General features: G+C 40.0%; 1 protein-coding gene across 1 annotated transcript in view; it reads left to right on the forward strand.

Annotated features, from left to right (window-relative positions):
• The first annotated feature begins 9389 nt into the window (after window positions 1-9389).
• Window positions 9390-21708, forward strand: part of LOC126092054 (partitioning defective protein 6) — a 152177-nt gene continuing 139858 nt past the window's right edge. The window contains exon 1 of the mRNA XM_049907462.1: window positions 9390-9844. Within this exon, the coding sequence (XP_049763419.1) occupies window positions 9782-9844 (63 nt within the window). The 5' untranslated portion in view covers window positions 9390-9781. The remainder of the gene's footprint in view (window positions 9845-21708) is intronic.

The following is a 21708-nucleotide window of genomic DNA, read 5'->3' on the forward strand; positions in this document are numbered from 1 at the left end:
TGTGTGTTCCCGAGTATTGGACCTCTTTCTGGACCAAGGTAAGTGATTTTAGGTTTTACATAGACTGTTCTTATTCTTAAGTGTTGATACTATGTATTGAGCTATTGGTTGGAAACAGAGATCTATTACTTGCAGCAAATTGCATTAAGAAATAAATGTACTGAGAAGTAGTGCTTAGAATATAAAGTTCCTTGAACAGGTTTCTGCAAGATTTTCTTGAATTTACACCACAAGTGAGTCTTCTTACATACCACCTCTCATCTGTTACACTGCCAGATGCTTAGTTTGTTTTGTTTGCAGATGATACAAACATTGCTATAAATAGCAAGTCAAGTACAGATTTATTGCATGAGCACTCTTTGATTAACTTTGTTGATATATTATCATAACCACTAGACTACTTAGATTTTAAGGATTTTGCGATGGATGCTATTTCTTTGAGAGATGTGGGTGTCATTTCCATTTTACTGAAGTATTTGTAAATACAGCAACTGCAATGAGCAACACATGTGTTGGCTTGGTTCCTGCTTTTATGCAGTACGATCAGCCCCAATTGAACAGCTCTGTCAGGAGAGTCAATATGGAGCTAGATCTGCTGCTTCGGTCAGCTACTTTGTCAGGCATAGGTTTGATTCCTGTTGGTAGGTAGGTGGGACTTCACAAGACATGGCCTGCTTTTCAGTAGGAAAGGGAAGGGCGAACTGGCTGGGATGATTGCAAAATCTTAAAGGGAGGGGGGGGGGGCACTGAAACTCATGGGAATATTTCTTTTTTAGGCTAAGATCAGTTGTCCAATCATCCAACATTGATTGAAATTAAGCTTAATGAGAAGCTCAGACAGACAGGTACAAGAGATGTTATAACAAGATTCTCATAACAGTACAGTAAAAAATAATGTTAGTATATTTCATCAGAATATCAGGGGATTAAAAAACAAAGTAGATGAGCTTCTTGTTTGTTTATAAGATTTAGAAACTGAGGGTGGAATAGATGTACTATGCCTGTCTGAACATCATATAGTCACAGGCTTTCAGCACAGGAAAGTAGTGACACCATGGAGAGAGGAGGAGATGCCATATACACTCCTGGAAATGGAAAAAAGAACACATTGACACCGGTGTGTCAGACCCACCATACTTGCTCCGGACACTGCGAGAGGGCTGTACAAGCAATGATCACACGCACGGCACAGCGGACACACCAGGAACCGCGGTGTTGGCCGTCGAATGGCGCCAGCTGCGCAGCATTTGTGCACCGCCGCCGTCAGTGTCAGCCAGTTTGCCGTAGCATACGGCGCTCCATCGCAGTCTTTAACACTGGTAGCATGCCGCGACAGCGTGGACGTGAACCGTATGTGCAGTTGACGGACTTTGAGCGAGGGCGTATAGTGGGCATATGGGAGGCCGGGTGGACGTACCGCCGAATTGCTCAACACGTGGGGCGTGAGGTCTCCACAGTACATCGATGTTGTCGCCAGTGGTCGGCGGAAGGTGCACGTGCCCGTCGACCTGGGACCGGACCGCAGCGACACACGGATGCACGCCAAGACCGTAGGATCCTACGCAGTGCCGTAAGGGACCACACCGCCACTTCCCAGCAAATTAGGGACACTGTTGCTCCTGGGGTATCGGTGAGGACCATTCGCAACCGTCTCCATGAAGCTGGGCTACGGTCCCGCACACAGTTAGGCCGTCTTCCGCTCACGCCCCAACATCGTGCAGCCCGCCTCCAGTGGTGTCGCGACAGGCGTGAATGGAGGGACGAATGGAGACGTGTCGTCTTCAGCGATGAGAGTCGCTTCTGCCTTGGTGCCAATGATGGTCGTATGCGTGTTTGGTGCCGTGCAGGTGAGCGCCACAATCAGGACTGCATACGACCGAGGCACACAGGGCCAACACCCGGCATCATGGTGTGGGGAGCGATCTCCTACACTGGCCGTACACCACTGGTGATCGTCGAGGGGACACTGAATAGTGCACGGTACATCCAAACCGTCATCGAACCCATCGTTCTACCATTCCTAGACCGGCAAGGGAACTTGCTGTTCCAACAGGACAATGCACGTCCGCATGTATCCCGTGCCACCCAACGTGCTCTAGAAGGTGTAAGTCAACTACCCTGGCCAGCAAGATCTCCGGATCTGTCCCCCATTGAGCATGTTTGGGACTGGATGAAGCGTCGTCTCACGCGGTCTGCACGTCCAGCACGAACGCTGGTCCAACTGAGGTGCCAGGTGGAAATGGCATGGCAAGCCGTTCCACAGGACTACATCCAGCATCTCTACGATCATCTCCATGGGAGAATAGCAGCCTGCATTGCTGCGAAAGGTGGATATACACTGTACTAGTGCCGACATTGTGCATGCTCTGTTGCCTGTGTCTATGTGCCTGTGGTTCTGTCAGTGTGATCATGTGATGTATCTGACCCCAGGAATGTGTCAATAAAGTTTCCCCTTCCTGGGACAATGAATTCACAGTGTTCTTATTTCAATTTCCAGGAGTGTATGTTAAAATCTGTCATAGTGTGAAAAATTTGGGAACTAAAAAATTTTGTATAGAGCAACATTTAGAAGCATGTGCATGTGAGCTTAAACTAAATAACGGCACTTTTATAATTGTAGACATGTACAAGTCCCCATTGGTAAATTTTCAACTATTTTTGAAAAACTTGGATTCTTTCTCGTGCTATCTGTCAGACAAAGGGAAGCAAATTATTGTTTGTTGGGATTTCAATGTAGAAAGAATACAATAGAAAGCTTGACCTTGAAGTAATACTTGGTTCTTTCAATTTGACATCGGTTATTGTTTTTCCCACTCAGGTGGTACAGGAAAGCAGCACACTGATAGATAATGTTTTTATAGACTGAGATAAATTTAATCAAACGAAAACTTTTCCTGTTAAGAATGGTCTGTCTAATCATGATGCACAGCTGCAGTATGTGACATAGCTCGATACAGTAATGCAAACAGTCCTCCAAAATAATGTGTTCCATTAATGCTGTAACAATTGAAAATTTTAGGGGAAGCTTGCAACAGTTAGATCAGGATGAGGTGTACAGGAATCTGATGCTAATTTAAAACTTAACCTATTTCATGATACCTTTGTGAGTATATTTGAAAACAGTTTCCCTAAGAAAACAGTGAAATACAATTGTAAGAAACCATGTAGAAAGTCATGGCTTACTAAAGGGATAAAAATATCTTGTAAACAGAAATGGGAAATGTATCTTATAGCTAGGAGGAGTAATGATCCCGAAACACTCTTTGTCTTTAAATATGTCTACTTGTGTCTGTATATGTGTGGATGGATATGTGTGTGTGTGTGTGTGTGCGAGTGTATACCCGTCCTTTTTTCCCCATACGGTAAGTCTTTCCGCTCCCGGGACTGGAATGACTCCTTACCCTCTCCCTTAAAACCCACATCCTTTCGTCTTTCCCTCTCCTTCCCTCTTTCCTGATGAGGCAACAGTTTGTTGCGAAAGCTTGAATTTTGTGTGTATGTTTGTGTTCGTTTGTGTGTCTGTCGACCTGCCAGCACTTTCATTTGGTAAGTCACATCATCTTTGTTTTATATATATATATATAATAGAGGGAAACATTCCACGTGGGAAAAATATATCTAAAAAGAAAGATGATGAGACTTACCAAACAAAAGCGCTGGCAGGTCGATAGACACACAAACAAACACAAACATACACACAAAATTCTAGCTTTCGCAACCAACGGTTGCCTCGTCAGGAAAGAGGGAAGGAGAGGGAAAGACAAAAGGATTTGGGTTTTAAGGTAGAGGGTAAGGAGTCATTCCAATCCCGGGCGAGTGTATACCTGTCCTTTTACCCCCTAAGGTAAGTCTTTCCGCTCCCGGGATTGGAATGACTCCTTACCCTCTCCCTTAAAACCCAAATCCTTTCGTCTTTCCCTCTCCTTCCCTCTTTCCTGATGAGGCAACCGTTGGTTGCGAAAGCTAGAATTTTGTGTGTATGTTTGTGTTTGTTTGTGTGTCTATCGACATGCCAGCGCTTTCGTTTGGTAAGTCAAATCATCTTCGTTTTTAGATATATTTTTTCCTACGTGGAATGTTTCCCTGTAAAAAAAATATATATATATATATATATATATATATATATATATATATATATATATATATATATATATATATATATTATAACGATTGTTCCCCTTTAGGAGAAAAAAAAAGCACCTTGTGTAAAGAAAACTTTGTTACAGTGATGCGTTCCAAGTCATTACAAAATGTCACATTCATGATCTATGGAACAAGTATTAATGTATGTATGTATGACTGGACTCAAATACTCCATTGCACTGTTTACCAAAAATGATAACCCCAAGCTGTCATTAACAGAAACAAAGTACTTGTTTATGAGGTTTGCAACACTACATGCACTTGTTACCAATGTCTCAATTATTTTTAGAGCTACCTGTTCCTCTTCGTTTTTGGCCCCACCTGTCTCTGTCTTCCCTATATCCCACATAGTTTTTATTTTTTGCCTGATGTAATTATCTTTTTCTCATAATAAAGCTGCTTAAATTTCTGGATTACTTGCTTCATTGTTCCACACTACATCTTTATTCCTTGTGTAATCCATGGCTTATTTTTAGACTTCTGTTTCATTTGAGTTACCTTTAGGGGAAAACAGTTTTCAAAAGATGAAGTAATTTTATTAATGAATGCTTTGTATTTTCCATTTGAGTCAGAACTGTAAACATCTGTGCAGTTCATGTCTTTGAACAACAGCCTAAAATTCTGTTGACTGATTTATTACCCTCCCGTACTCAGATTTAATAGATTTTTTATCCTGACACAAGATGCTGTATGTCATGAACAGATAGCCCATTTATTATTGATTTGTAATATGACTTTTTTTTTTCTTGATATGTCTACAAAGACATTACAATAGCAGTCTCAAAGCATTTACATACCCTAATTGCAAAGTTGGCAATAGGAATTAAATTGAATGATAGTGTTACTAATAGCAATAATTGTTCACTGACAGAACTTGTCAATAAATCTAAATTAAAATCAGCAGCAACCATGATTTTTTATTTTATCCTGTGAGATGGGATAACAGAGCTTCCAGATTTTTTTATGATGAGGTTAAAGTTTCCTGGTCGTGCATTCCTTCATCTATCTTGGGTCAACCAATGGCAGCACAGGAAGTTGTGAAGATGAGATAAGAAGATGGATCACACTAGGGCGAGTGGCTATGAAGCAGCTCACCAAGATCTGGCAGAGCAGAGCAATAACAAATAGCACAAATATCCGGCTAGTTGAAACACTTGTGTTTTCTGTCTTCTTCTATGGTTGCGAAACACGGACACTTAAGGCCAGAGACAAACAGCGTATTGATGCATTAAGCTTTGGTGCTGGCATACGATGCTACGCATAAAATGGACCAAAAGAATAAAAAATGTGTCCGTTATTGACCAACTCAATATCTCCAGATGCCTATTCTCTTCAAATCACCAAACAAATTCTCCAGTTCTTTGGCCATATTGTGAGAAGAGATGGAGAACATCTAGAGAAAATAATCTTGCAAGGAAAAATCGAGGGCACGAGGCCAAGAGGAAGAGCAGCGAGCAGATGGATAGATCAAATCAAGAAGATATCCAGTCTACCTCTTCAGCAGGCACTAAGAGAAGCTGGCAGCCGTACGGGATGGAGACACTTGGTTCATGGGGTCACAATGCTCAGCAATGAGCACAATTACTTGTGATGATGATGAAAGTTTCCTGAAGGTGCTCCGTACATACCTACTATTATAAAGGACTTATTATGAAATACTACTTCTGTTGTACAACCTTCAACTGCTGCTCTGAGCAAAATTTATTAATATCAACATTCTTGAAATCAAAACAGTTTCTGACAAATGTGGGAAATCCTCCTTTCTCCATATTTTTTACTGTTGTTCCATATGTTACAGTCGAGACACTATTCTAGAATACATCACTTCTTCAAAAGTTTTGGAAAATGATATCAGTAGTGAAACAGGTTGATAGAACTGACATCTCTCTCATCACCTTTCTTAAAGAGGGATTTAACAATGGCATATTTCAATCTCTCTGGGAAAAAGTCTTGAGCTAGTGATGTATCACATATTTTGAGCAAGACTGGGCTTATTATATGGGAATAAATCTTTAGTACTCTACTGTAAACATCATCAAAATCAGATGAGCTTTCATTTTTGAGAGACTGTATAATTTTATTAATTTCAGAAAGAGAAATTGGTGATACATTCATACAACTGAATGTTATGAGAGTTACGTTTTCAACATACTGCTGTCATTTTTCTCTTGAACTGTTTGTCCCTATGCTTTCTATTGTATTTAAGAAGAATTATTAAATATATTTGAAGATCAAGAGGGAGTGTGATCAATATTATGACTGGTATAGAAGTACAGGTTCTCAAGTATTTAAAGACATGCTCACAGTGAAAAAGAAAAGATTAAGACAGGCCTTAAAGGAAGCTAGGTGTAAAAAAAATGAAGATATAATACTAACATCTGAAAATAAGACATGTGCAATGTGGAATATCATTAACAGTCAGTGCAACAGGAAAATCACTTCACAGGCTGAAAGCAGTAATTTGAATGCTGCACAGTTAAATATATTCTTCACTGAGAAGGTGATTGGCACTTCCACTATAGCCACTGACCATAAATACTACCTGAGAAACACCACAAAACCTGAAAGTACATTTAGCTTTAAACTGGTCAAAGTACAGGATGTTACTAGTATACTGAGGAAAATGAAGAACAGTTTTAGTAATGACATTTATGGTTTAAGTTCAGCCATGTTAAAGTGTGATTCAGTTCAACTGCCAGAATTGATAACACATGTAGTAAATACATGTATTTTGGAGGCTCAGTTCCCAAAGTCACTAAAGGTTGTTAAAGTCACTCCAATGCACAAAAAAGCCAGCCTCTCAAGTTGTGATAATTTTAGGCCTGTTTCAATTGTGCCAATCTTGTCTAAAGTGATAGAAGCTATATTAAATAATCAAATAGTAAAATACTTTGAAGAAAACAAAATCTTCACTGATAGTCAATTTGGCTTCAGATCAGGGTTAGGAACTGTTAAATCTGCCTTATCACTTTTAACACAGTGTGTGAAGCAACTAGAAAGCAAGCTAGTGGTTCAGAATAAACTCTTTGATTTATCAAAAGCTTTCAACACTGTGTCTCATGAAATCTTATTGAACAAACTGCAATTCTATGGCTTTACAGGAAGTGCTCTGGAATTGATAAAATCTTATCTAAGTAATAGAGTGCAGAAGGTAGTTTTTAATGGTGCAGAATCATATTACTTACCTGTGGGCATGGGTGTCCCACAAGGTTCTGTACTTGGCCCAATTCTATTTATTATTTATATAAATGACTTGCCATGTAACATAGTTGGGCCGTCAACTAAGACTTACTTATTTGCAGATGATCTTGCAGTCTGTATAACTGCAGAAACAGCACAGAAGGTGAAATATGAAGCAGACCAGTACACTGTCAAAGTTGAAAATGGGTGTAAAGCTAATTCCCTTTGTGTCAACCTGTATGTATCGTGGAATAATAACACTGAACTTGAGCAGAGCTCAAATGCTGTTAATTTCCTTGGAATCTCAATTGATTCAAAATTATCCTGGGGTACCCATATAGAAAGTGGGAAGTAGCAAGGGCAAAGGAATATTTGCTCTAAGGAAGCTGCGTCTTTGTCTAAACGTGCCAGTACTTAAAGTGGTTTATTTTGCTTTAATACACAGTCACATTTCCTGTGGTACAATACTGTGGGGACATCGAAGCAAGGCAGCTAATGTCTTCAAACTACAAAAAAAGGCAATAAGACTGATATGTAGCTTGGCACCCAGAGCTCACTGTAGGCCAAGCTTTAAAAAATTACAGATTATGACCCTGCCATCAATATATATACTACAGTGTGTAATGCATATTAAGGAAAACTATCCGAGTTATCGACAGTATGACATGCGACATAATTATAACACAAGAAACAAGCAGGACCTAGTTTCTTTACGATGTAAGTATAAAAAAAAAACACAAAAGTGCTTCTTATACAAGTCCATAAAATTTTTTAATGCCATACCCCAACATATCAGGGATTTTCCAATTCAACAATTCAAAAAAAAAGTAAAAGAATTTCTTCTTGACCTCAGCATTTATGAAACCAATGAATTTTTAAGGGAGGCAAAGAATATTGTATGACTAAACTTTGTGATCAGTTTTTATATGCTTCTATATACGAGTAAGTCTGTAATTGGCTAAATTTACTATGCAATATCAATTTGTACTAGAAGTTTCTCTGTTTTGTATTTGTGTGAAGGTACCATAATAATTTGTGTAATATTTATATTGTGTAATATTTTTCTTGTTTTTGTAATTATTTGTGTAACATTTATACTGTGTAATATTGACTTTTGTAATGCCCCAGATGAGACTTTTGTAATGCCTCAGATGATCTCTGAGGTCTCTACAACAATAAAAATCAATCAATCTACCTGTGACTTATCATTTATAGCCTTTTCATTCAGTTCAGTAATAATGTTATTTTATTCTGTGGCTGTTTGTCCTGTCTCTCATTTCACTACATCTGATATGGCCTTTAATCTGTTGTCAGAATTACTAACAAGAACAGACATTCAATATTTAGCTGACTGGAATATTAAACATCTGCTTTGTCACATCAAATGGTAGAACACGGTAAGTAAATAGGTAGAGTGAGCTGTACCGGTCTGGAGGGAGGGAAAAGTCACAAAAAACCTTAAATTATGAAAGGCTACGGGCGCGGGAAAGAAATCAGCAAGCTACATACCATTGTTTACTCACAGCAACTGACAATTAATACATCTAGTGTCACATTCTTGCCACAAGTGATTAGCATCATCTTTTGCGCAAGTGAAAAACCATCTCAGCCGCGAGCCTCTTTTTTTCTGCATAGATACGGATTTCTATAATTACTGATGTGCGGTATATAAATATCTATATGCGTTTGTTCTAAATAATTCCTTTGTGTTATTCTAAACAGTCTGCCATTTCTTCCGAAAAGGTGCTCGCCTATTCTGTAATGAAAAGCGTATAATCATTTCTCATCGACAATTTGTGTACAAACCCTAAATTTTCTGTCTGGTAATAAGACGTCATACATAGTATTTCATGTGAGTCCATTATGATGGACGGGATATAAACATTGCCCTTCTCTGCTGATCAACTTAGTATAAATAACACAAAGGGCCTGGAGACGAAATATTTTCATTACCCGTTGCTGAGCTGAGACGTACAACAAACCCTATATTGTTCTGATGTGTGTATGTTTTAAATCCAACGCCAGAGCAGAATCACATTTTTCCGTACAGATGTCTCTGTAGACTACGGCCATAGTCAAAGTTAGGTTAGCTACACAGTTTCCGATAACTAGAGACAGTCGCTATGCCACCAAAAGTGTGAAAGATGCAAGCTAAATCTATCAGACTTTATTCTGACACGTAGGTAATTGTACATGTGAGCAGTTGACGATGGTATCGGACAGTGACAACTTCATCAGTTCCAACAACCGCGTCTCTGACTGTGTGTGTCTGGGACTACAGCAGGTGCCTCTTGTGACGTCATGTGTACACTCATTGCGTTAGTTGCCGACGGTGATTGAATCAGTAATGTGAAGCAAATTTCGTGTGTTTGTAATTTTATTTTACTTTAAATACAAGATAGTGAGAATGCGCTTTTCGTTCTGTGTGTTTGTGAAGTGAAGCTTAAATGTTATCGAAATGTCAAGGAGTTCCAAGACACAACATAAAGTTGACAGCGGTACTGTCGAGGTGAAAAGTAAGGTGAGTAGCCTTTAGGGATGTAATTCATAAACTTTCTCACTTTGTGTCATCGTCAGCTTCGAGTTATATCTATAGGTACATAATTATTTTATGGCACTTTTCTCGAAGGCAGCTCTCTATGTTCAAGACAAGAATCGAATTTGTCACGCATTCAGTATAACATAACCTGTCATTTTATAATGTTATCATTGCGTTGGATAGTCGATGACAGCTATCTTGCAATAGAGACGTCATGTAAAGCTTGTTTGAATCTAAAAGTGATACAGACGTCTATTTAAGTGCTCATTAAACGCACTGTTAGCAAAATCGGTCGTTTCGTTAAGATTTTTTGTTTAAAATATGGTGAGCTGCGAGTAGTATTTAAATTCTAGAGTAAAACTGTACTCAGCACAAGACCACTGAAGTTTACAAAATAAAACTGTAGTACCACAAATATTTTCCAAATGGGAGGCAAGGTTTTTTCTTTCATGTTATTGCAAATTACTGCTGATTATCACAGCCAATCGTATTTTATAAACACGTTATGTCTCGTTGAATTAAACATTTCTTAGTGAAGTATGGCTGTCTCTTACATGTCCCTGGAGGGTATCTTTTGCCTTTTACAGACCTAGTCATGAATTACATCTGTAGGCTCCAGCCTAACAGCCTTCTCTCTAGCCATCAAATCAGATTTAGTACACTTTCCTTCAGTCTACACAAAGAAATTTTTCATTAATCTGTGTTGAATATAGCCCTCATTTCATAAGATAAAAATACCTGGCCAAAGTAACATGATATGAAACACTAACAGCCAATGATTTGCTATTTTACAAGTTGCCCATCATTTCATTATCATATTTGATTTGTAACATTTTTATCAAACTATTGTTAGTTTCATGATTGTAACTGTTTATAAATATTCCACCAAAGCCACATACAGGTACTTGTAGTTATGTTACTGTTTATAATGTCGCCAGTCTTCTTTGATTATTTCTGTGGTGACAGAGGTCTCCCAAATGGAATTTATACTACCAGCTGGATCAAATTCAAAAGTGTTGTCTTATAGAATGTTTGATGTCAATAGCTATTGCATATCCATTTTTGTCTTGGAGATGACAGTTTGTGTTCATCCAAATTCGCTTTTTAGATTTATTGTAATGTCGATTTAGTTAACAAACATAAAAAAATTGGTACAAGAGAATTTAATTCTCAGAAATGTTTTGTGGCCCATATTGTATTCATTCTCAATACTGTAGTCTGCATTCTGTCACACGAGATGGGTGTACAGATTGTTGAATGCTGTAGTTATTGCAGTATCAGTTGTTCCTTACTGTCTTTATTTCTGTGATGCATACATCATAAATGGTGTTTAAACTTTAGCAGCTTGTGACAGTTAAATCTCACTGCTGTGTATGCATTAACTTCTCCCACATCCTTAAATGTTCTCCTATAGTTATGGGATTTACTGAAAACATTAAATGAGTTAAATAGTTGACGTATCTGCATATCAGAGGCAGTTTGTGGTGTTAATGAAGTTTAGACTGATACATTTATATTGAGACTGTTCATAATGATAAGCTGTCAAGCATCTCCTTAAAGCAATATCATGGGGGAAAAAAGCGGAATATCTGCTTTCATTTACTATCCATGCTGACATTTCAAGGAAGACAATTAACAGGAAAAAAACACACTGCCACTTTATTGTGTTATTTTGGTAGCTTATCTTCAGTGAAGCAGGTCACAATATGATGGTTAAATGATTAATATAATATAGGTTCAGCTGTGAGGAGAACTGCCATTCTATAATTTTCCAGTATTTGGCGGAAAACTCTACTATGACTGATGTCTGACAGACTGTAAGCGATTTTTCAGAATCCTATCATTTGCTTATTAAAACATCCTAAATGAGTCAGCTTGATCACGCTGAAGACCTGCACCTGTGAAACTACATATACGCACAATGAGCGGAACTAGGAGAATCAAGTTTTGTATGCGTTTTCCAGAAATACTCTATCCATAAGAAAAAAGAAAAAAAAAAATGTGGTGCACAAAAGCAGCTAACCCATTTTTCTACAACTTCTTGCACTTCTCCTCCATCCCCACTCCCTCGTCCTTCCAGAAATACTACATATCTCTACTGGTTTTTAATTAATGGTTGTGTACTCGCAACCCACTTGCTATCTCTCTCTCTCTCTCTCTCTCTCTCTCTCTCTCTCTCTCTCTCTCTCTCTCTCTCACACACACACACACACACACACACACACACACACACACACACAAATATACTATATATTAGTGGTCTGACCATTGTGCAGTCTACCACATTGCCGTACAAAGTAATGGTGAACATTCTTCAAGGATAGTCTTGATCCTAGCTATAAATCACTGGTATTACAAGGCAAAACAGATTACCATCGAGTTTCCTGTTTACTTCTTGTTTCCATGAAAATGGTTGCAGGGCACAATTAATCTGACACTTCCTTTGTAACTTATTATGGAAAATTGAGTTGCTATTTGTCTGACTTACTTCCTGGTTCGGGCAGCCCTAAACTGTCTAAATCTAATGCCCAATAGCAACCAAGAAATTGTGTTCTTGCAATCCAATTAATCCATTCGGCAGTATTTATTGACAATCTCTACCAGCTTCACACTAAACCGTGTTGTAGATCATAGTATGTTTACAGTCTGCAACAACTGTTTAGCCTTCGCAGGCAGCTTTGGGAAACCAAAATTGGCACACCTCTAAATAGCAAATCAGCTATTCTGTGAAAACTTCCAACATTAATTTCCTCATGGTGTTTTGTGTATATCTTGCCAATGATGACTGACTGTACATTCTATAGGTACACTTTCTGCTTGGTCATAATGTATGCTGCATAGGAGGATGGGACATGGGGAGGAACATATTGTTCTAAATATTGGAACTTCCCACTGTTGTGTTCTGGAGGAGTAGTAAACGAAGTATAAGACACCATTAGATGTTGGAGATACTGAATCATAATTGTGAGAGGAAACTCAGTCCAGGTGCTGTAGTGCAGTGTCTTGAAAGCAACTAAGAGTGCCTGAAAACCACCCACACTGTAAAAACCCTCTGTTATAATTAAGATGCATGTCTCAGCAACTAAAACTAAGTCTGTATAAAACATTAATAATGCCACTGGTACTATGTTGATCTCACGCTCGGAGTACTCAAAAACAAAACATTGGATAGAAAGAAGACTTAAGTGGACATGTAGTGTGAACAAAGAAACAAAATGGCCCAAAACTGCAGTGTACTGGGTCCCAACTAGTAAAAATAAACAGTGGAAGATCTTGGTTGAAATGTCAACAAACGATAGATTACTACATACCGTAAAGATGACATGTTGAGTTGCAGCCAGGCACAGTGAAAAAGACTGTTACTGTCTGCGACTAAAAGTTCCATCTTCACGGTGAGCAGCAGTCTATCCTTTTCATAATAAAGTAAATAGTAGGCAAGAAATATTGCAATGTTTTCTAAGAGAGATGTTGTTTTTATTGGAGTAGATGGAGAATTTAGCTGTTTAAGGCTGAATACAGAGAATACCAAAACTGTTAGCATATATAGATCTCCAGGCGGAGATGTAAATAAATTTTCTGAAAGATTTGAGCTATGTATGAGGAAAACACTACAGTCTAAAACAACAGAAATGGCAAACACTAATGAATGGACATCAGATAAATCACTCTGTTTCTGCATTACAACAATGACTGCACTGTTTTCTGCAACTTCGTGGCATGCTTTTATATACGCTCCACTGTTAGTACTGCCACCTGCTGTCTTGTGAGTAGTTACTGCATGATGATGTCGAACATTGGTGGTGGTCTACATTAATGTGACAGCAATGTGTATAAAAAAGCTGTGTCAGGGTTCTTTAAGTTCAGAAATATGGACACTGTTGGTTCACAAATTATGTTATTAAATTTTTTTAAAAATTATCTATCAACCTCTTGCTTTCATTTTTAATACATGTTTAGACTCTGCAGAGTTTTCCCAGATGCACTCAAAGCTGCTAAAATTATAACAAGTAGATAAGAATCTGCTCTAAAACTACCGACCTGTTTCTATTGTCCCAGTTTTCTCTAAAGTATTAAGAGTCTCTAATGTACAACCAGCTAAATAACTATTTCAAAAAGCATGCTCTCTGCTTCAACAAACTGTTTGGGATCCAACGTGGTAAAAATACTACTAATGCTGTCACTGAAGTTGTTGACCATGTGTTAACTGCATTTGGAAATAAGGATCTAATACACGCTGCACTTTGTGATCTCAGCAAAGCCTTTGACTGTATACCCCTTAACACCCATGTTGCCAAACTGGAATCCAGTGGCACACACAACCCATCTTTAGCTGTAATTGAGTTCTGTTTAAGCAACAGGAGACAGTTTGTCTCAGTTAAAAACTGAGTGCTCTTTGTTGAAAGAAATTTGGACTAGAGTGCTGCAGGATTTGGGCCTTGCTACCATTTCTCTTCATCTTTGTACTTTAGGCTTTCACTCTGACTGAAAATGAACTGGGAGAAACACAGCATGTCTGCAAGAGAATATCAAATATGTGCCACCTCATGTGCTAATGACCTTACGACTTATCTTAGAAGAAAGATTAAGGAAACGCAAACCTACGTTTCTAGCATTTGTAGACTTAGAGAAAGCTTTTGACAATGTTGACTGGAATACTCTCTTTCAAATTCTAAAGCTGGCAGGGGTAAAATACAGGGAGCGAAAGGCTATTTACAATTTGTACAGAAACCAGATGCCAGTTATAAGAGTCGAGGGACATGAAAGGGAAGCAGTGGTTGGGAAGGGAGTAAGACAGGGTTGTAGCCTCTCCCCGATGTTATTCAATCTGTATATTGAGCAAGCAGTAAAGGAAACAAAAGAAAAATTCGGAGTAGGTATTAAAATCCATGGAGAAGAAATAAAAACTTTGAGGTTCGCTGATGACATTGTAATTCTGTCAGAGACAGCAAAGGACTTGGAAGAGCAGTTGAACGGAATGGATGGTGTCTTGAAAGGAGGATATAAGATGAACATCAACAAAAGCAAAATGAGGATAATGGAATGTAGTCAAATTAAGTCGGGTGATGTTGAGGGTATTAGATTAGGAAATGAGACACTTAAAGTAGTAAAGGAGTTTTGCTATTTGGGGAGCAAAATAACTGATGATGGTCGAAGTAGAGAGGACATAAAATGTAGACTGGCAATGGCAAGGAAAGCGTTTCTGAAGAAGAGAAATTTGTTAACATCGAGTATAGATTTAAGTGTCAGGAAGTCATTTCTGAAAGTATTTGTATGGAGTGTAGCCATGTATGGAAGTGAAACCTGGACGGTAAATAGTTTGGACAAGAAGAGAATAGAATCTTTCAAAATGTGGTGCTACAGAAGAATGCTGAAGATTAGATGGGTAGATCACATAACTAATGAGGAAGTATTGAATAGGATTGAGGAGAAGAGGAGTTTGTGGAACAACTTGACAAGAAGAGGTTGATAGGATATGTTCTGAGGCATCAGGAGATCACAAATTTAGTATTGGAGGGCAGCGTGGAGGGTAAAAATCGTAGGGGGAGACCAAGAGATGAATACACTAAGCAGATTCAGAAGGATGTAGGTTGCAGTAGGTACTGGGAGATGAAGAAGCTTGCACAGGATAGAGTAGCATGGAGAGCTGCATCAAACCAGTCTCAGGACTGAAGACCACAACAACAACAACATGTGGTAACAGATGGAGTTACTAATGAGTGCCTGTCACACACTTTTTATGACATATTGATATGGGAGTATACTTATTGCATCAGTTAAATTCTGAAAATTCAAAACCAAAAAAATCAGAATATGGGCAGAATGTGGGACACTGCTGCAATTAGTAACCCGAGAATTGGCAAGGGAACCATCCCTAAACAGGTAGGGGGAAAATGCCTTGCCCAAAGCCCGATTACCTGGGTTACAGGGAAGGTGACACAACAAACCACTCAACATTTGACTAGTCACCCTTCTGGAGGCAACATGATTCAGAGAAGTAATCACAACCTCGGACTGGACAGATCTGTTGTGGTGATGACAGGATTGGAAACAGTAGATGAGATTTGGAACATGAAAAATTAAGATGATTGTCGGTAAAGAGAGAGATCTGATAAAGGAAATGAAGGACGACTGTAAATTAGATGTTCTTGGACTAAGGGAGGGAGGAAAGTCTGTGTAATGTGAAGACTGCAAGAGTGGTACACTATAAGGCATTCTGCGGCTGGAATGGGTAGTCAAGCAAAAGAGGTAGGGAATGGGCATAATTACTACTGAGCATGTTGAAATGAAAGTGAGTGGATGGGAACCTGTCGATTCAAGGATAACGGTTGTTAATTTGTATGTGGAAGTGGAAGTATCCAGCAATAGAAAATCCAGGATGGAATATAACAATATTATGAAAAAGATGGATTGCTATTCACTATATAGAGGTGGAGTTGAGCTGTAGACAAGCACAACTATAAGACTAAATCAAACAACTGTAAGACTGCAGTGCACCTGAGCTTTCAAACAAAAAGCCTTCTAAAATAGGAAACACATGCACGCATTTACTCAGGCACAACTCACACTCATGAGCACTGTCTCTCGCCACTGAGGCCAGACTGCGAGCAACTGTGCCTGATGGGAGAAACAATCCATGGCTGGTTGGGCTGAGGAGGAGGCTGGGGCAGGCAGGGCGAGAGGTAGCAGGATATGGCTGGGGGAGATTGTAGTGTGCTTGTGGGAGCATGCAAGGGATGTGATGGGGACAAAGTAGGGTTGCTAAATGCAGTTGGGAGGTTTGAGTGGGTGGGGAGGAGGGAGGGGGGGGGAGAAAAAAAGAGAAAAAGAAGAGGAGGGTAAAAGACTAGTGGGGCGTATCAGTGAATTAGAAGGCTGTGTAGGCTGGAATGAGAGCTCGGAGGGGGATAGGCGAGTGCAGGACAGGGACTAGTGAAGGTTGAGGCCAGGGGCTGTTATGGGAAAGTAGGATATATTGCAGGGAGAGTTCCCATCTGCGCAATTCGGAAAGGCTTGTATTGGTAGGCAGAATCCTGGTGGCACTGGCTTTAAAGCAGTCACTGAAGTGAACAACACTGTGTTGGGCTGCAGGATCAGCAACTGGGTGGTCCAGCCATCTTTTGGCCACAGTTTGTTGATGGACATTCACAAGGACAGACAGCTTGTTGGTTGGCATGGCCATGTAGAAAGCAGCACAGTGGTTGCAGCTTAGTTTGTGGATCATGTGACTACTTTTACAGGTAGTCCTGAGTTTGATGTGATAGGTGGTGCCTGTGACTGAGTTTGAGCAGGTGTGGTGGTGGTGGTGGTGGTGGTGGTGGTGGTGGTTGGATATATTGGACATGTCTTGCATCCTGGAGGGATATGAGCCTTGAGGCAAGGGGTTGGGAGCAGGGATTGAGTAGGGATGAATGAGGATATTGTGTAGGTTCGGTTGACAGTGGAATACCACTGTGGGAGGAATGGGATGATATTGGATTCAGGGCACAACAAGTGTTAAGGCACAACAAGTGTTGGATTCAGGGCACAACAAGTGATAGTCAAAATCCTGGCAGATAAAGTGATTCAGCTGCTCCAGCCCTGGGCGGTACTGAGCCACAAGAGGAGTGCTCCTTTGTGATCAGATGGTGGGACTTTGGGAAATGGTAGATGATTGAAGAACAAGGTGTGGGAGACTAGTTTCTGTACAAGGTTGGGAAAGTAACTTCAGTCCATGAAGGGCTCAGTGAGATCCATTGTGTATTTGGAGAGGGACTGCTAATCACTACAGAAGTGATGGCCAAGGGTGGCAAGGCTGCATGGAAGGCATTTCTTACTATGTAATGGGTGGCAGCTGACAAAGTGGAGGTATTGCTTGTGGTTGGTACGTTTGATAAAGACAGTAGTCATTCTTCAGGTGGCGGTCAACATCAAGGAGGGTGGCTTGTTGGGTTGAGGAGGCCGAAGTGAAATAAATGAGGAAGAATTTGTTGAGATTCTGGAGGAATATGGATAGGGTGTCCTCACCCTCTGTTCGGATCATGAAAATGTCATCAACGAATCCGAAACAGGTGAAGGTTTTGGGATTCTGGGTATTTAGGAAGGATTCCCTGTAGGTGGCCTATGAATAGCTTGGCATGAGATGGTGCTATGCAAGTGCTTGTTGCTGTACCACACATTTGTTTGTATGTGATGCCTTTAAAGGTGAAGGAATTATGGGTGAGAGTATAGTGGTTGTGGTGATGAGGGAGGTATGTGTAGATTTGCAGTCAGTAAGGGCTTGGGAAAAGTCGTATTCAACAGCAACAAGGCCATAGGTGCTAGGGATGATGTTTAGAATGAAGTGGCGTTAATAGTCATAAGGAGGGCACTGTGTGGTAAAGGGACAGGAACTGTGGAGAGACAGTGGAGGGAAATGATTGGATTCATTCATATAGGAGGGTAGGTTATGGGTAACAGGTTGAGGGTGTTTAGCTTCTCCCAGTGGGAGCACATTAACCAACCGCAAAGTCTCATTCTGAGTGGTTGGATTTATGGACTGTAGGAAGCATATAGAAGGTGGAATGCAGGGAGTGATGGGATGAGGAGAGAGATGGACTCAGGGTGGGTGTCATGGGATCCTGCTGGATACCTGGAATGGGGTAGCTGTGGCAGGGTATCTAAGTGGACAAATCTGATAGCTGGCAGAGTGCTTCTGTCAGGTAATCATCTACATCTACATCTACATGATTACTCTGCAATTCACATTTAAGTGCTTGGCAGAGGGTTCATCGAACCACAATCATACTATATCCCTACCATTCCACTCCCTAACAACGTGTGGGAAAAACGAACACCTAAACCTTTCTGTTTGAGCTCTGATTTCTCTTATTTTATTTTGATGATTATTCCTACCTATGTAGGCTGGGCTCAACAAAATATTTTCGATCTCGGAAGAGAAAGTTGGTGACTGAAATTTCGTAAATAGATCTCGCCGCGACGAAAAACGTCTTTGCTTTAATGACTTCCATCCCAACTCGCGTATCATATCTGCCACACTCTCTCCCCTATTATGCGATAATACAAAACGAGCTGCCCTTTTTTGCACCCTTTCAATGTCCTCTTCAATCCCACCTGGTAAGGATCCCACACCGCGCAGCAATATTCTAACAGAGGACGAATGAGTGTAGTGTAAGCTATCTCTTTAGTGGACTTGTTGCATCTTCTAAGTGTCCTGCCAATGAAACGCAACCTTTGGCTCACCTTCCCCACAATATTATCTATGTGGTCTTTCCAACTGAAGTCGTTCGTAATTTTTACACCCAAGTACCTAGTTGAATTGACAGCCTTGAGAATTGTACTATTTATCAAGTAATGGAATTCCAACGGATTTCTTTTGGAACTCATGTGGATCACCTCACACTTATCGTTATTTAGCGTCAACTGCCACCTGCCACACCATACCGCAATCTTTTCTAAATCACTTTGCAACTGATACTGGTCTTCGGATGACCTTACTAGACAGTAAATTACAGCATCATCTGCGAACAACCTAAGAGAACTGCTGAGATTGTCACCCAGGTCATTTATATAGATCAGGAACAGCAAAGGTCCCAGGACGCTTCCCTGGGGAACACCTGATATCACTTCAATTTTACTCGATGCAGTTGAAAACCACTGCCGTGAAGCCTTTGTCGGCAGGCTGGATTATAGGCCCAGAATCAGTTTTTTGGGAATTGTAAGTCTTTCTGCAGATGTAAGGTTATCTTCCATGTTGAATTCCCCTCAGCATAGACTTTGAAGTTTGTACTTGTACATTGGTGAGGCTGCTGAGAAGGGTAGAGGAAGAGGATATGGTGAAGGAGCAGGCCACTTTCAGGTCAGGGTGGCAGACAGGATCACACCCACACAATAAGAAACACATGTGGAGAAGAGCGTAGCCAGGAACTGGGATCTTTACCTCGCATTTCTCCATCTTAAAGCTGCATTTGACTCCGTGCCAAGGAAGTATGCGTAGGAAACACTGGTAGCAAAAGGGTACCAGTGAAGATGAGTGCCATGAAGAGTGCATATGAACAATCAGTGGGATTGGTTCACATTCTCTGTGAAGAATCAGGACAAATGTCCATGGAGAAAGAAATCAAGCGAGGTGATAAACCTCAGCCCATTAAGGTTTTACCTCTTTCTAGATGATGTAACAAAAACATGCAAGTGGTAAACCCACAGAACAAAGCTTGGAATGAGGAGACGATGACAGTCCATCTGCACAAATCGTTCTGTGCAGTACATACAGTAGTGGCGACTGACACACCAGAAGGACTTCAGCAGGCCGTAATGGGATGGCATGAAGAACTGAAGAGGGAGGAAATGGCAGATAAGAGCAAAGTGTGTTTCAAAACAGAAGAGACAGGAAGAACAACTCGGTATACTCTGTAATGGAAAGCCCGTTGGAAAAAAGTGGATAATTTTGAATGTCTTGGCACCAAATTAAGTAGTGATGAGAGAATAAAACAAGAGGGGCTAATAAAATTAAGAAAGCAGACTCTGCATACTATCAGGTGAATAACACAATAGAAGGGAATATGACTGGATGGGTAAAAATCTACTCACCAAGTGGTAGCAAGAGGGAAGAAAAAACACACACTCAAAAGTGGCTCCCTCTTCCAGCAAAAGGGTAGAAGGAAACAGAAAAGGGAAGAAGGAAAAGGACTGGTGAAGTTTAGGAATTGGGAAAGCTATGACAAAACTGCCCAGAACCCTTCATCAAGGGAGACTTACTGGAGGGGGTAAGAAGGAAAGACTGATTGTTGGGGACTGCAGCAAACAAGATTTAAAACATGAGAGCCTGAAGTTAAAAGGTAGGATAATAAGCAAGACAGAGATGACTGACAAAACATTGTGCAAAAGTTAATAGGAGTGAAAAGCTAAGTGCATTATACATGGTAGACAGGTGGTGGGTTGGAGTTGGGGGAGATGGGTCAGAAAATAAAATGTATAAAAAACTAAAAGAGAACAAAGAAAAATATAGTTACTGAAAAGAAATGCTGAGACCAAAGAAATTAACATAAATTTAGGCAAGGTGGGTGGCAACAACCAAGCACACACAATGCCAGTTGCCATCCGCATAGTTTTGATAAACTGGTGTTAGGGAGGAGAATCCAGATGGCACATGTGTTGAAATAAACAGCGAGACCATGAAAGTCATCTTGTAGATCAGTGGTTCCCAATCTGGGAGTAATTACCCCCCCCCCCCTTCCCGGTGTCAAATGTAATTTTTGAGGGACAGAAAGGAAAGGATTCAATTGTGTTTCGGTGACAAAAATAAATTATTTTATAAAGAAGATTACTGTGTGGTCAGTGGTGAACAAATTATTGCAAAAATAAATATAATTGAAAATAACTGACTTGAATGCAGTGCAGAAGGAAAATATTGATTCATTAGATATGCCTTTAACGTAACACTTAGCAAGAGACAGAGAGAATGTCCTTTTACTGCACAAAGTTGCAGCTGCATACTGTTGGATGTCTCTTGTGTGTGTAAGAGATGTAATGCCCACAAATACTAATATAAAATTATTCATATGAAGATAGTTGTCATGACATATGTTATTAATATGGACCATATATTTAATCTCGTTAACATTGATTAACAACACTGCATGATAAAATTTTTGTTACTCAGTATTAATTTTATAGCTTATTAATGTAGATTTAGGTTATGTGTAGTGTTGTTGTCATTGTCTTCAGCCCAAAGACTGGTCTGATGCCGCTCTCCACTTACCTATCTTGTGCAAGCTTATTGTAGTAACGTTTAGATCGCCCTTAACAATTCTCCTATCATAGCAGGCTTTTGTGGCCATTTGTTGAAAACTTTCTATTGTTGTCTGTCT

This window comes from Schistocerca cancellata, chromosome 7 (genome assembly GCF_023864275.1).
Source record: "Schistocerca cancellata isolate TAMUIC-IGC-003103 chromosome 7, iqSchCanc2.1, whole genome shotgun sequence".
Lineage (NCBI taxonomy): Eukaryota > Metazoa > Arthropoda > Insecta > Orthoptera > Acrididae > Schistocerca > Schistocerca cancellata.